Raw genomic sequence first — 16,433 nt, forward strand, 5'->3', positions numbered from 1 at the left:
GGCTTCCCACCAGGCCAGCATTCAGTGGGCTCAAGCCAGCAAATAGAAATGTGGAGTGGCTCACACAATTGTATTAGTGCCACCTTCCAAAGCACTGTTGGATGAGAAATTTTGGTCAGAATGAAATTGAGATTATGGATGTAGGGCTTCTGAAAAAGTCAGCATGGTAATAGATGGGATTGTGAGAAACCTGACTTCAGAGTCTGATGTCCTGGGGTTTGGATGAAGGTGGATGAGCATTGTTCTCACTAGAGGTTGGTTGTCCCTTAGTTCTCCTGAATTTTTCCCATTTAACCAAGTATCTCTCAGTAGACATCACTGTCATGAGTTGTTGCCTTTTATTTTCATTCTTTTTTTTATTTTAAAAATTTTTTATGTGCCTGAGAGTTGTGTACTGGTTGTTCTCATACCTGTTTGACGGAAAGAATGCTGCTGACTGTTGTGCTGCTGTAGGGATGTAGACACACGTGAACCTGTGATATGATCCCACATTTTCTTCAAAGAAGGCCTTACAGAGCCAAATCCAGATGCTCATCAAGAAGAGTAGTCCCACTGACATTTCAGTTGGTTAATTCAGCATTCACAGTACTGGGCTGAAAATTCTAATACATCTCTGGTCCTGAATTCATTGTGCACAAGGTGTTGAGGTGTTGAAGTGTGTGTGTCTGTGTAAGGCATGTCCAGCCTTAGGTCTGTTATTAACCTTATTTTTGTGTCTTTTTCCAAACAGATGCCAGAGGAGCAGGCATTCTGTGTTTTTGTGAAAATAATGTATGACTATGGCTTGAGGGACCTCTACAGAAATAACTTCGAAGATCTCCATTGCAAATTTTTCCAGCTGGAGAAGTTAATGCAGGTGGGGCCAGAGTAACAAATTATTCTTCAATTTGTTTCATAAATGGAAATACTGGCATGAAGAAGAGATAATGCTTTGCTTCCAAAAGCTATTGGACAATCAAACCCCCTCCCCTTGTAGAGGTGGGGTAAAGCAAAGTTTAACAGCTGAATTCAAACATCTTGATTCAGATTTGTTTCTGGTTTCTTTTGTCTCTGATACACCACTTCTGCAGCTAATCTTTGTATCCAGGCAGGTATTTGCCTTTGCTCCCCTCTCTGTTTCTCTCAGAGAGAATATCTCTGTGCTATTGAGGCCAGTGTATCCTTTGGACTGCCTCCATCATTGTCCTACTTTCCATGAATTATGTGGGTGTTAAGAGGTCAGGCAAATCAGGACATCCTGATGCTTATGAAATACCAATCAAGTGTGGACCACTGGGCAGGTTTTATTGTCTCTTCCAGGACTCTGCTCTTCTTTCAGCTGGAATTATTTCATCAAGCAGTTTAGCACAACTGAAGGGCTGCAAATGTTATACATTGTTGTTGTGACTGATAAGGAATTACTGACAGTTCCTTAAGCTCTGCCCTTCTGTTGGCACAGTGAAAAGCTGCTTGCTGAAGTCAATTCTCAGAGATAACCATACTGAAACCAAACAAAACAGACTATTGCTAATTTAATGGTATTTTTTCAGATGTCAAATTGTGCATATTTCATACTTGATGGAGTGGAATTGCACACTAATTAATGTGACACTTCAGCATATGGTCTTCTCAATATTTATTTATGTCCACAAAGATTTTTGTTAACAAAACAGATGTTATTAACAAATATACTCTTAACAAAGATAGTTTATTAAATGACTGTGTCATCACTAAGATTTTCAGTGCTTATTTTGTGTTGCTTGTATGTGCTCCTACTTTATAAATTACTGTGTCATCACTGTTCAGTAGGATTTTCAGTGCTTATTTTGTGTTGCTTGTATGTGCTCCTAGTTAGAGAAATGGTCTGCTGGAGTTATGTGCTCTGTTGCTTTCAAGCTCAGCAAAGTAACCTGGTTCCTGTAGCCATTGTTTTTTGTGGCAGAAGCATTTATAGCAAGGCACAGCAAAGGAATACCTAAAAATGTACACCATGACATAGATTTTACAACTGCTCTGCCTTTCAACTGTTGAAGTTTCTGTAATTTCTCAGTATAGTCGCAGTATATTCTTTGATACGGTGATAGAATCCACTGTGGATCTCTTACTAAAAAGTGTAACCATGGGCACTGAAATTTATCAAGAAACATCTTCATTGCTCAAAAGAAGCCAGGCTTTCACTTTGTTGTATTTTTTGATATTTAGCAACCCTGGTCCTTACTGCAGGTGTGGATGGAGAACTCAAATTAATGAGGAATACTGAAACATTTCTTTTTTTCCTTTATTGCAGGAGCAGTTACCAGACTTGCACAGCCACTTCTCAGACCTCAATTTGGAAGCTCACATGTATGCATCCCAGTGGTTTCTCACTCTTTTTACTGCCAAGTTTCCACTCTGCATGGTCTTCCACATCATTGACTTACTACTTTGTGAGGTAAAAAAACATTGAATCAGAAATTCTTTCCTCCACTCCATCAATGTTTCTTCTTGTTTTATTTCGTTTTGTTGAAGTCCTTTACTGATTAATTATAAAATCTGTGTAGTTATGTAGAAACCATGGTTATATGGAACAGAAGATGTTCAGTGAAACACTGGTTTGGTTTTAAAATCAGAACTGTGGATTGCCTCATTTTTTACTGAGAGGCCTAATTAAGAATATCTGATGCACACACCTGTTTTTCATGTAATTTCTTAAATGATTATTCAGAGTTAGGAACTGTAATTTCTTGAAGACACCTAGTAAGGAAGGCTCTCCAAGTGGCCTGACTCAGAGAGCCCACAGACAGAAATGGTGGTGCATGGTGGCTGGTATTAAACAAACAGTGAGAAGGGCCAGACACAGCTGAAGGAAGCTCCTTCCTTTTGGTTCTTCTCCCTGCCATTGCAACTAGGAACACACTGCTCCAGACACAAAATGGTGTTTGTCTGTGCTGTAGATAGATCTACACTTTCTTTTAAAAGCCAGTCAGAATAGGTTGATAGTCTATAATATTTATTTTTGTAAAATACCAGTCCTTCCTTCAGTAAATGGGAAGTCCATGGCATTACACCTGCTTTTAAATCTGTCACTGATTTCCTCTCCAAATTCAAGGGGTCACAAACATGAGAATAAATAGATAGATAAAATATTTGGTAATTTTAAATAGCGAAGGCTTCATGAGTATGAAACACTGTTGACTCTAGTTCATTTTGTTAATTTTTATTGTGAAATATTTTCTCTGAGAATCTTCAGGCTTGCTGCACATGCCTTGGTAGGATTCAGTCCTTGAGACTATTTCTTATTCTGCATATTGATGCTCAGTTATCAAAGCAAGGTATGGTAATATTGGCAATGTTTACCTCAGTGTTTCTGAAGCGATTAGGGGTGGGAAAAAAGGTAAAAATCCAAGGAGAATCCAAGGTGAAATCCAAGGGGAAAGTAAGAGAGTGCAACATTGCAACATGCTAGGGAAAGGGAAACTTGTCAGTGTTTGTGGAGGGTAATCACACACAGCTAAAGGAGCCTCTTTTACTAGCTGAAAATAAACCAGAGAGAGTAAGAATATTTATTTCAAGTGAGAAGATACATGCAGACATCTTGAGAAAGAGTAGGGCAGTGAGAAGACAATGTCCTTCCTGAGGCACCAATGTGGGCTATCAGAAAAATGCTCCTCAGAGTCAGGACTCAAACACTCTCAAGTAACAGGCAAGTCTCAGAATTTGTGGGAGTGGCACAGATTAAAGTCATATTAAAATAAAAATCTAGTTGGCCCTTATTGTAGACAGCAAGTCAATTCTGTAGGTGTATGGCCACAGGCAGAGCAAGGAAGAAGCTGTTCCTTGACAGAGGACTGAAGTTGTATTACTGTGTGAACTGGAAGGAGTTATGGGGGAAATCAAAACATCATTTTTTGTGCATTAAATTGTTCCTTACTTTATCTCTGAACAACCAGCATGCTGGTAATTCTGGCAACTGGAATGAGAAAAAACAGTGGCAGCTGCTAACACTGAAACATGTTCTGCAGAAAAAATCCCCAGAAAAGCAAGAAGCCTTTGAAGTGAATTGTCTTAAGTTTTTAAAAACAAGCTTCCAGCCTTTTCCTTAATTTGTCATAGATACAGATGAATTTTAAATACCCTTCAAGTTCCTCACTTGTGCTTTCTCCACATCCTTGTCCTGTCTGTGGTTACAAAATGTTCACGTTCTATGCAACTCTTACAGGAAATAAAAAATTAGGGGAAGAAAACCATTTAAAACCATTGCTGCTAATTAATAATTTTAAGGGAGCCACTCTGGTTGCCTTGAAAATATTTTAATTATGGGCGAACAATTTGTGTCTTCTAGAGGTCCCTTCCAACCCCAACCATTCAGTGATTCCGTGTCAAGCAAGAGTTTTAGTACTGGCTCGGGTTTTTGATTTTTGATTGTGGCTGGAAGAATGAAATCGATCCTTACAGACACTCAGCTTTCAATCCAGAGAGGAGAAACACCTGTTGGAAGTGCTGTCATTTCCCAACTAACCAGGGAGGCACATTTCCTTCCCCTGCCTGCACAGAGGCACAAGCTGAGGATGGAACTCCTGGGCAGAAGCAGAACTATGAAAAAGGAGCTAGTGTTACAATGGGAATTAAGTTTTATGGAGGAATTTTTTAAATCCCATCAAAGTGAGCGTCATTACATCAAGGTCTTCTCATCATTCTCACGTGAAATATTACTTCAGAGCAGTTTTATGTAAATTTGCACAAATGTGGGATTGTCCATAGCTTCTGTGTGACTATTTTACTCTGTTGTCTTCTTAGCACCTTTTTTTTTTTTTTTATAATTACTTTTTAAGTTGTCACGAAGCTGTTGAAGATGTGAATAGACTCTTCAAATTACTTCAATTTCCAGTGGTCTTAGAATATTACCTGAGTAGTTCTGGGGCAGAATCTGTCACTCATCCCCATGCAGAAATGAAACAGTTTCAATAATTTTTCTTCCCTGTGGCAGAAGCTTGAAGAGAATTTTGGGCTTCCAGGCAGGTACACCACCACCCTGCCTGGTACATCTTACAAGGCTCAGCTGTTTGTAATAAAAACACAAAACTATTGATCCAGGTGAAAGTTTTAATGTGATTACAGCAAACTCTGTGGGTTAGAGCCTGGAGATCTTTCTGCAAGGTTCCTTTGAGCTGTCTGCCGCAGCTGTTTCATTTGTCTTTTCCCTTTTGCTATTTCTGTTTGCATTGAAGAACATTTTTGTTGATGAAAAGCAGAGTTGTATTTGGACTTGTCAGTCTTATCTGTCAATATGACATGATGTTATTGAACACTTCGCAAGCCTGCTCTGTTTTGCTGTCTCTTTTTGTTCTATTTTAAATGATTTATTTAAAGTCACGCTCAGAAATAGCAATTCGTCTAGGTAAAGCTCTTGTCACTCAGAGCTGTCCTCAGTGCAACAGCTGCACCTCAGCTGTGCTACAGAATATCAAACAGCTGACATTTCACTTCATTTTGTGTTTTAAATTTTCAATTTAAAATGAAAATATTTGTTTTAAAAACACTAAATAAATGACCTTCAGCAGGCATTTAGAAGAGAAAAACAACCCAAATCAGTAGGCAGATAATCTGTAAGCGTTTTCAAAATTGTCATGATTTTTTTTTTTCTGCCTAAAAAAGGAATTTCTTTAACCTTTTGTGATATATACTATTCTGCCAAAACTAAAGGAGGCGCAGAGCTCAACCTGTCATTCCATTATTAGCTGAGAATTTTGAAACACTATTGGTAACCTCCATTTTAGGTTGATCTGGCTATTTTTGTGTGCCGTTCTGGGGTATATAAAATACTTAAGGACAGTACTTCTCTCCTTTTAGGCAATATGCAAAAACCTCTCCTGCATGCTGATCTTCCTGGGCTGGCACAGATAGTTGTTTATTTTAGTATCATAGTACATAATTTGACTATGTAATTTGACTACTAAGCTGCCATTCTGACTGGGTCATGACTGGAATCAAAGGGATGCAGCTGATTACCAGTTTGGAGTTTGAAATTATTTAATGTTTATTAATATAGCTAATAGCAAAGAAGGGAAAGTGCCTTTGACAGGGCCACAGAGCACAGTGCAAGAAGGGGTAATTGAAAGCTAGGATGCCATCACTCCTTGGCCTTTATTTATCAACTGTTGCTTTCAGAATATTGTGTGAAATATTTTTTATAATCGATTTGGAGAAACTGTCTGTTATAATGAAGGCTGATAGGTGACTTTAGAACTCATTGAAAATGCGAACACCGCGGTGCTGCTAAGTGAGCACTTAGTGATAGCTAAAACATGGCACCACATTGTGGTTATTGGGAGCACTCCTTCCTAATGAAGCACTGAAAATCAGAGCAGAATCGCAAGTATTGACACTGAGGGTTTGATTTCTGTCTTGTGTGTGTCTTGCTGGGATGGATGTGCCAGGAAACGCCGTCTGGTAGCGCTCAGGGCTGGCCGGCACCGCGCTCGCGCTGCCTGAGGAGGAGGGACCATAGCAGCCTGCTATTTTTTATCTGTCACTGTCAGAGTCTTCTGTGATGCCTTCAACAGAGCTGAGAAAGAACAGATGAACATTTCAATTTATTAAACTTCCTCAGGAATTGAGTCAAGAACAAGCCCACTTCCTCTGTAAATCTGCACTGAGATGAAATGTGAATTAAATAGAAGACTGTGCACAGTTGTTCATATTTTGTGGATCTATAGGGAAAGAAAAATTGAACTTTCTAAACTTACTTGTATTGCCCTGTTGTCTACATTTATTAACCCTTCCACTCTTGAATATTTTGGGAACTCTTACAAAACAGAAGAATGGACTTGCTAGAAATAAAATCTCCTATAGTAACAGCATATTAAAAGCTGGGCTTAAATTCTAAGTAGGCATAGATGTGTACTGGAGCTGTCTGTGTTATTTCAGTACTATTTACCAGGGAGAAGTCAATGTCATACATGTTAGGTGGAAAAGGCCAGGAGTTGTCTGTGTTCCTTTTAGGAATGCAGGCAAATAAATGTTGGCATTTAGGCTGTGTCCTTCCTCCTGCCCAATCCCTTTGCATCAGGCCTGCTGGAGAGCTGGGTCTTGCTGAAGTCCTTATCAGCCACTGCTGTTTCATGTAAAGAGACTGGAAAGGATTTCTTTCCCAGACTGCTATAATTAGCTTTTAATTAATTTAGAAGGAGAATATGTTTTCTCAGACTCCAGATGGATGACTAGAATTTGAATGTGGATGTCCAGTGGTAATGCTGGTTTGCTGCATTCAAGGATCTGTTGACATGTCAACCATCATGATCATTTTTGTTGCAGAAGTGGGAGGTCTACAATGGAGATAACCTCAGGTTTACTAGACCCAGATGTTTGGCTTTTGTGTAGTTAGATCAGTTATTAAATACAAAAGATAAGTAATTTTAGCCTAATTCATATGATGATCTACAGCTGTGATCTACAGCTGTAATCTGCTGTGGGGGCTTTTCAGCACTAGAACAGAAATTAAGATAAAAAGAAAGAAAGAAGGGTGTAGGATTTGATTGTATGTGTGCTGCATGAGGAACTTCTTAAAGCTTTTGGATGTGTGTGTGTTAAAAACGTTCTGATTATAATGATAAACAATTTTAAGTTCTTTTCCAAGTGAAGGTTACAAGAAGTATAAGGTGTTTGCATGTAAAATTCAGTCAACAGCAGAAATACTGGAGATGTGCAATACCATGTTCTGTACTGCCACGGGGACTGGGGACACAAAATGTTCTAACAGAATTTCTAATAATTCAGGCTTGGACCAAGGAGAAGCGTGTTTTAATAGAGAATGGAGTCCAAGAGCTTCTAGGAGAGGGTTTAGCATAATTCTTGACTCAAGGATGTCCAGCTGTTCCTGTGAGCATCCATAATTTATGTATCTCCCAGTCATGGCTGCTGCTTGATCATCCCTAAAATAACAAGGCTAATGATAAACGCCCAGCATGAGCAAAGGAAAAACAGTCTCCCAACAGTCTGCGCTCCAAGATAACTTATGAGAACAGAAGGTACCTTTTGGGTGATGTTGATAAATTTTGTGGTCCTAAATGCTAAGGCTCCTTCTTAGAAATGTTCTAAGATCTAGGTGAAAAGGATGAGTGACTGGGCTGAATGACTGGGCTGAATGACCTCGTTTGGGCCTTAGAGGGGTGACACATCTAATGCCATGTTCACACCGTGTCTCTGGATTACTCTCCCCATTGCTCGTGAAATATTTTAGCCACCTGCTAGTTGATGTTCACTTGGTTGTTTTTTCTAGGAATACAGTAAATTTCCATAATGCTTACTTAACACTAGTGCCATCTGCTGTATTGGAATAGCAGCATATCCTAAACAGTCTTGGCAAGCTTCAAAAACACTTTAGAAATAACTGAAGGAAAGTATCATAAATGAGAGAGTGATATTCCATGAGCAAATCCAGGAAGCTGAGCTAATTTGGGAAATGTTTTTAAAGAAGAGGGTAGTGCAGTCTGCCTGTGCTGAAACACTTTCTGCTGCTTTGTGCTTGGAATCTGAGGCTGTTAGGAATTTTCTAAATATGTAAAATCAAAATGTGAACTTTGCATTTGACTCATCACTGGAAAGAGAACACCAGTGTCAGGGTTCAGAGAGACAAGAGCCAGGGCTGTGTCGTGGCAGGGAAAGGGAGAGGATGAGGAATAACACTGGGGAGAAGATCAGAGGGAGTGCAGGGGGGCAGATGTTCATTTAGTGTGGGCATGGATTTTTCTTTGTGGTGTGTGAGTACAGCTAGAGGGGGAACGAGGCACATCTGTCAAGAGATGTTCTGAACCCCTCACCTTGCCTGCTCTCATGAAAACTGGGATCTGGAAGATTCCTTCTCCTTGAGCACATCTAACAGGTGTTCCCTGTTTCCATCCCAGAGCTGGAGGACTTGTGTTAAATAAAGAGATGAGACCTCTTTTTCTCTCCTTGTGTGTGACAAGACCCTTGGTGCCCAGTGTGGATTGCGACCCCTTCTTTGTCCCTGTATTAATCAGTTTTGGAAAAGGGACAGAAATGTCTAAAACCCCTGCAATTTAAAGCTTTACAAACCAGAAAAGTAGAGTTAGTGTCTGGCTTGGTTGACAAATGCTGCTGGCCCATAAGCAGTTGCTGGTGAATTGGGAATGTATCACTGCAGAAATACCTCATGCAAGGGAGCAGTTTGATATGTGGAAAAGACTTAAAATTCCCTGGCTGTAAATTCTTATTCTTTGCAAACAGTCACAGAAGGTGGAGAGGAAAAACAAGTTAATCTCACAGCAGCCTCTACCTTCATTCAGCCATAGCAACATCTCAGCAGCAAATGACATGAAAACCACCCAAAACATGCAAATATTTACTCCTAAATCCCATTTATTTCTATAAAAACATCCAAACAAACAAAATTCCATGTGAAATCATACCAATACAGGTTCATGGTTGCCTGGTATTTATTGTGTGCTGTTTTATGCTGCAAAATCCAGAAAAGTGACACAAATCAATACAGAATCCCCTGGTGCTGTTTATGCCATCTCCCTGGTACCTGCTTCTCCAGTAGTTCAATCAACTGGTTTTAATTGGCTGTGTGTATTTGTCATGGAATCATAGATCAGGGGGAGATTTCCGGATTTTCTCCTTCCCTGTGTGGTAGCATTTCAGGCTGTTTCTGGATATGGAGTCACTGGGGGAAGCCCAGTCTGAGAGCTCCACTGTGCTCACACGTTAGCAGCAACATCTCTTTGCAATTTGTTTTTCGTTTGATCTTTTCCTGTACTAAGAAAGCTGTATCTTGTTGTTTACACAAAACCTGCTAATTCATGTTGTGCCTTATTTGAACAAGAGTTTTAACCTTTTTTTTCCTTTAGTCATCTTGTCATTGAGCTAGAATAAATGTACAAGCTACACAAACTGCCTAAAAGATGTTAATTAATGTGCACGCCCCTGCAGAGCATGTTCCAAGGCTGCCCTGCTTACAAAGGGAACTTGGAGCTTCAGACCATATATTCATCTTGTCAACAAAACAAAGATGTTTGTGACATTCCTAAAGTTTACTGTGTTCTCAACATATTAGAGTTGCCAAGTAATTGTTTTGCTGGAACCCATCCAAAACATAAATAAAATTTTAATTCTCCTTTAGAGTCTGTAACCCCAATTACCCTCTGCAGCTCCCTTGAAACACTGTGCAACTGAACACATGATTATGAAACACTTTGGAATTATGAAGCAATGTCAAGTTAACTTCAGTTGAATAGCTGGTCTCCCTTTAAAGAAGGGAAAACTCAGTTATTAGAAAGCTGGAGGAGGTTCATGTCATGTGGGGCTTGAGACTTCTCAGCCCTTAAGGAGGTGCTTATTCACTCTTACATCTGTCTTTTTACCTGGTGCTGAACTTCTGAAATATTTTATCAGTACTTTGACTGTTTGCTTTTACATGTCATTCATATGTAGGGGGGGCAAACCACAGATAAGGACATTGATGTATTGAATTTTTCTTTTTTTTAAAGATACTTCCTTTTCTTGGTGAAGATGGTGCCAAGGGTATTGCTGTGTAACCAGAGGAAGATCTGTCAGAGGGTCTGGGTTGGAGAGATGCAAATATTGGATATAATCTGTCTTCTCTTGAGGCTTCTATCACTAAACAGAAGCTTTAAAACAGGAGAGAAATTCTAAAGTCGTCCCCAGTGCAAATGTTGCCCAGATAAACACAACTAAATTGTTTATCCTCACTTAACTCTGTGCTTGGCTGTTGAATTTTGGTCATAGCAAGTATTTGTTTGCTGCCCCTTGACTTCCTTTTTTCCTCCCTCTGGGCTGATTTGCTGGGTCAGATGAATAAATCTGTCCCTCCTCCCTTCAGCAGGAAGCCACAGGCAGCCTTTCTGTCACAGAGGTCTCACTGAATGCAAACTGGGTCCCATAGAAAAGCATCTTTACAGTTTGTTCTTTGTTCCCAACCTAATTTTCAGGCCTTTTCAAAAGTCATCTTGTTTCAAAGTGCAGAGGGACTCAAAGGGAGGACTCCTTAAAGAGGCTTCTATCTGCAGGAGGAATCATGGCTTTGGAGGGAGTTAAGAACTGGGAAAACCTCTCGCTGGATTTGCTGGATTAGATTAAGATTTCCATTTACTTTCAGCCAGTCTGAATTTTAGTGCACACAAGTAATTTCATTTTTACAGTCTCATGAGAGAGTTTCACTGGTTTGTCCATTAGAACATTACCTCCAGTGGTTGTTGGAAATTACAGGTTTTTTGACTTACAGTTCAAAGAAGCAGATGTTTCTATGAAGCACAATCTTTCTGAATTAAATGGGGACTTCTGGATGGTGAGTGTTCATCCCAGTACCAGTAGGTATGAAGGGCTCTTTGGCTGAATGATGCTCTTTCTTCTGGAGTAAGTGCTCCTGTAAAGCAGAGTGTGCCTGTAAAGCAGAGTGTGCCTCTGTAAAGCAGAGGGTGGTCAGTGTGGCAGTCAGGAGGACCTGTAAGGGGGTTGAAGTATGATATAAACTCCAACATTCCCCTTTCCCTCCCTCTTAAAGTTCTCTAGGCCTCTACACAAGCTTCAGAGGGTCCTTAAATAACACCTGATTCTATGATAGGACATGATGACAAGCCCCTCACCATTCCTGTGCTCTTCCAATTCTTGTTTATAAGTGTATAATTTTACTCTTGACTGTTCTTTATTTTAAAAAAGCGTTAAGGTAATTATGAACGACTTTCACGCATAGAAGTCTTTTAGGTCTCAAGATGAGATCTGCATGGTATTATAGTGTCACCATTCCAGACACAAAGCAAAAACAAAAAAACCCAAACAAACAAAAAACCCCAAACCAACCAAAAAAAAAAAAAAAAAAACCAAAAAAAAAACCAAAAAAACACCCAACCAAACAAAAAAAAACCTGCCATCCCAAAGACATTCAGCATTTATTTCAAAATGCCTAGTTAAGCCTTTGGTTTTAAAAAGTAATTTTCAAAAGCTCATTTCATATGGGCCCCTTCTCTTTGCCACTCATGGATGATTTGTATGTACTTCCATGTTTCCATTATCAAACTGCTGGAGGGATATTGCTACCATTGATTTATATGGCTGGTGCACTTTGGTATTCTTGGTCTTTCTTCTAAAATAGCTGAAGAAGCTTAAGCTGAAGCTTATAAATCACTGTGTGGTAAATTAAGTAATGTTTTAAATAAGAGATTGTGACAAAATGAGCTGAGCCTTCTTTTTCATAATCATCTTCATTAAACTTGGCTGTGGAAGAAGAGCCTTGCATGAATTAGGACAAATAACTGCAGCAGGCATATCCAGTGTGTTGTTCAAACATGGGGTGAGTTTTTTCAGGGCTTTGAAATCTGGAGCATCCACCTCCAGTCCAGCCAGCTGTTGGCTGTGTTGGCCCTGCAGGTCCCCACTGGGCAGCAGGAAACTGCAGCAATTGCTGCCTCAGCTCGAAAATGCTGCACTGATTCAGGACTTCCCTCTGCCTTGGAGGAAGGAGGAGGCTGCAGGTGTTTTTCTGGTGCTGAGAGTAGCAGAATGCTGCTCAGGATAATTGGATAGGGATGTTTTAAGTCCTTTCATGTTCTGATTTTTAGGGTGCTTGAGCCTTGATCAAGTAACCTCAAGTAACGGGAGCAGGTCTGTGAGCTGCCCCTTGCCTGGTGGGGCTTGAAAAAGAGATGGGGATTCTCAAGGCAGGTAGAAACCTATTTCTGCTGCAATTGCTGTCCATGTGAGGAGTGATGGTGTAAGAGGAGTACCAGCAGAGAGTTTTAATCATATGAATTCAGGAACAGCATTAGTTTCAGGCAGATCAGAAAAAAAATGTTTAGAAAATAAATGAGAACTGGTGTACATTTCTTTATGGTTCTGCCAGAAAATACAAAGGGCACTAATTCCTCAGTAGTCCTGATGCCTTGTGAAGGCTGACCTAGAGCAGAGACTAGACAGAGTTAAAGAATGAAGCAGGGATTTATTAAAAGGCCTCAATGGATCCACCTTGGGCAGCACAAGAGCCCAGCCAGGGCTGCACCCAAGATGAACCAAAATGGTCACAAAATGCACAACCACTCATGGGGGCTCTCACTTTTATAAGTTCTGCTCCATTTGCATATTGGAGTTAATTGTCCAATTCCAGCTTTAGCCCATCAAGTCCCATCCTTCTTGTTTTGCTCTCTTCAGTCCATGTTGCTTATGCTCTTGGGCTGAGATTTGGATCATTTGTCGTTGGTCCCCAGCCAGAGAAGGAATTGTTTTGTCTCCCTGCCCTGTAAAGAGAGCTCACCATCCCTAATATGAAGCTCAGAACGACACGCTAAAGCAGCACAGAATCTGAAAAATATAAAAGCTAAAGCCTGAGGCATCAGTCCAGCTATTAGACATAGTAGTCTTACTCATATCATAACAAAATCTGATCGGTTTGTTAAGAATAAAATGTAGTGTTTGTGATAGCTTATTGATATTCCTCTCATTTACAGAGAGTGTGTTTGTCAGTCCTTTCTGTTAGGAAGTAAAAGTTGTCAAGGGCATAACTGTGTGGAATTAACTGTTGAGTTCAGATTAATATTTGAAATAAACCTGAAAGTACTATGAACTTATTCACTGCTGCTGGAGCTCTGGTATTATCAATGTCATGAGTGAAAGTCACAACTGGACTTCAGTTTTTCTACATTTCCCAATTAAAAAGAAGTACATAAAGCCAAACAACTTGAAATAATTTTTATCCCATTTGGAAGAAGGGTTTCCTAGTGATGAAGCAAGATTCAGTCCTGCTGCAATTGTGACCTCTAGTGGGAAAAACCAGTTTGTTATCCATGATAATGCATTGAATTGCAAAGTAATTCAGTGTTGCAATATTCATTATGTCTGATGTTGCAGCATTTCCAGGACTCATTTAATGGTACAATCCCTTCAAGGCACCATACTATCTATGTTAAAAATGCAATTTATTCCCAAGAAAGCTTCTGTGAAGTCCCAGCATGTTTTTATGAAAGCTAATTTTTATAGAAACATGGTCTCAGGCTTTCAGGAAGAGGCTTGCAAACACATTCAATTGCAGAAGCAGAAATTGCTTGGAGAACATTTCCTTGTCACAACTTTTGTTGTTATCCCACAACAATAAAATATAATTGCAGTATTACTTGTGTGCAAATCTGTTGAGATGTTTCTAGATACCAGCTCTGGGAACCATTGTTAGCAAAGATTTATCATGCCATTAAACAAGGCAAGAAGATTTGGAAAATATAATAGAGGAAAGCAGTCTGAACATGAAGTACATGGTACAGCAAACGAGAACTGCATATGGTATGTCTCATATATGGATGAAGACAAAGTTGTTTATAATCTTAAATTATCAACATATGTAGGCTGCGGACTTCCTTTAATCTTTAAATAAATGCCTGTTGTCCCTGTATTTCTCACTGAATGCATTTCTCTACATTTGTATTTCCAGCTTTTGCAAACCAGCAAGCTGGAACTACTGAATACAGACAGCAGCTTGTTTAGCTCTGAAATAGTTTTAACTTTTGGCTAAACACAGTAAAAAAAGGTCTCTCGTGTACTTGTGGGGTTGTCTTTGTTTTATTTTGGGGTTTTTTTACAGTTTGAGTATGAAAGATTGTACCTGATAAATCACAGCTAAGCTCAGTTACTTGACAAAAATCTCTCACCTGGAATATTTATTGCATTTTGCTGATGCCCTGCTGATGCCACTATCCTGCACTGTTCATGAAAGCCAGCATTGCCAGGCACTGCAACAGAGGGAGGGACAGCCTGTCACATCCACAGCTCCTGAGTTTCCCAAAGCCCCAAAGAGCTGAGATCTTCCCCCAGGGTGGAGTTTGGAAACTGCCTTGGGGCTTCAATGAGGAACTTCCAAGTGTAGCAGGAAAAGGGAAGTGTTCCCTAGGGACTTTAACATTGAGTTGTGGTGTCACAAAATGATAAGTATGAGAAGAGGTTTGTATGCTGGGGCTGATTGAAATCTCTTTCTTCTTATTTTCAGGGTATGAACATAATCTTCCATGTGGCTTTGGCTCTTTTAAAGGTAAGTAATTTTTTAAAATATTTATTTTGTTTTATTAAACTAAAATACTAATTATCTTAATATCATGTCTAAACAAACAAGAATAGTGGGACCTCTGGAGAAGGGAATGAAGAAGAAATATCCATTTGGATGGAGGTCTCTTCAAAATTGTACTTATGATAGATACATTTTTATTAAACTTAATCATATCATAAAGCTTGTGGAACAAGGGATGCAGTCTAAAGATTTAAATGTCTCATGTAATTACTGTTAAGAAAACAATTCAGATTAATTTCACAGCGTGTCTGTTTTGTGTCTGGGTTCTGTTGTATAAAATGTGATTGACTGGTATCCAATGTATTTGTCGTACTGAGAGAGGAATAGAAATCTTCTCTAATATGAGGAGCATCTGTCTTTGTCAACAAAGACATTTAAAAAAATTTACCTAGCCAAGTAAACCTGTAGGTAAAGCACTGGGTGCAGTGAGATGAGCTCTGAGTTATCTTACACTGACCTCCACAGGTTGGCTCTGGTTCAAATCCAGCCCACATGCAAGCACACAGTATGGAATTTGAAATTTTGAAATTTGACAGGGTAGAACAATCTGTCACTCCTAACACACCCAGCCCATAATGGGGATGCAGACTAGAACCACTGCACTGTTGCTGCTCCTCCAGTGGGATTTCCTTGTCATTTTCCTAGAAAGAGCAAACAGCTGCTGATTGAGTTACTCAGCAATGAGGAATTCTCTGAGATTCAGCTTCTATGGCATAAAATCCTATGGCAGAAGTGCTCCACCCCAGGAACATACATCCATGTGCTGCTGTGAACAGAGCAATTTGAAATTTTCAAACGTGTATTTTCACAGAATCGTAGCATCTCCTGAGGTGGGAGAGACCCAAAGGATCACTGAGTCCAACTTGAGAGCAGGTGACTTCAGTGAAGTATTGCAGTGTAGGCAGGAGATATTGCATATCCTTGTGGTGAGGAAATGTCCAAAATAACCTGTGCTTTCCTGTGCTTCACACAGCTGATGTGGAAAATGGGGTTGTGACTCTACTTGAGTGCATGTATTTAATGAAGACTCCTATAAACAGGAAATTGGTTTAATGTATCTTTCCAGAGAAGTGCTCCTGCACAAATTGAAATTCGTAAAAAGGAGGGAGGGGAATGTGTGCTCTTTTCTTCCTGTTTCATGTTTTATTTGCAGCTGTGGGGGCTTGTTAATATTCCATTTTTTCCAGGCCAGTATGAATAATGGGACGTTTGGTAGGTTATGGCATACTAGTGAGGAAGGAAAGGAAGAAGCCAGCCCACACCCAGCAGGTTTGCTGGACATGGCAGGAACAAATTCTGGGAAAGCAGAGGTACCAACTTAGGGATCTTAAAGCTGGAGAAGAAAGGGAAGAGTACTTGCACAGAGCTGCAGATGGCTGACAGGGTTTTCAGG

General features: G+C 39.8%; 1 protein-coding gene across 3 annotated transcripts in view; it reads left to right on the plus strand.

Annotated features, from left to right (window-relative positions):
* The window catches only part of RABGAP1L (RAB GTPase activating protein 1 like), a 223,137-nt gene that overhangs the window by 134,364 nt on the left and 72,340 nt on the right, over positions 1 to 16,433 (plus strand). For all 3 annotated transcript variants that reach the window (XM_041478883.1, XM_041478884.1, XM_041478885.1), the window contains 3 exons: positions 731 to 856; positions 2,267 to 2,410; positions 14,963 to 15,004. In XM_041478883.1, the coding sequence (XP_041334817.1) occupies positions 731 to 856; positions 2,267 to 2,410; positions 14,963 to 15,004 (312 nt within the window). The remainder of the gene's footprint in view (positions 1 to 730; positions 857 to 2,266; positions 2,411 to 14,962; positions 15,005 to 16,433) is intronic.

Source organism: Pyrgilauda ruficollis, unplaced genomic scaffold (assembly GCF_017590135.1).
Source record: "Pyrgilauda ruficollis isolate IOZ18807 unplaced genomic scaffold, ASM1759013v1 scaffold47, whole genome shotgun sequence".
Classification (NCBI taxonomy): domain Eukaryota; kingdom Metazoa; phylum Chordata; class Aves; order Passeriformes; family Passeridae; genus Pyrgilauda; species Pyrgilauda ruficollis.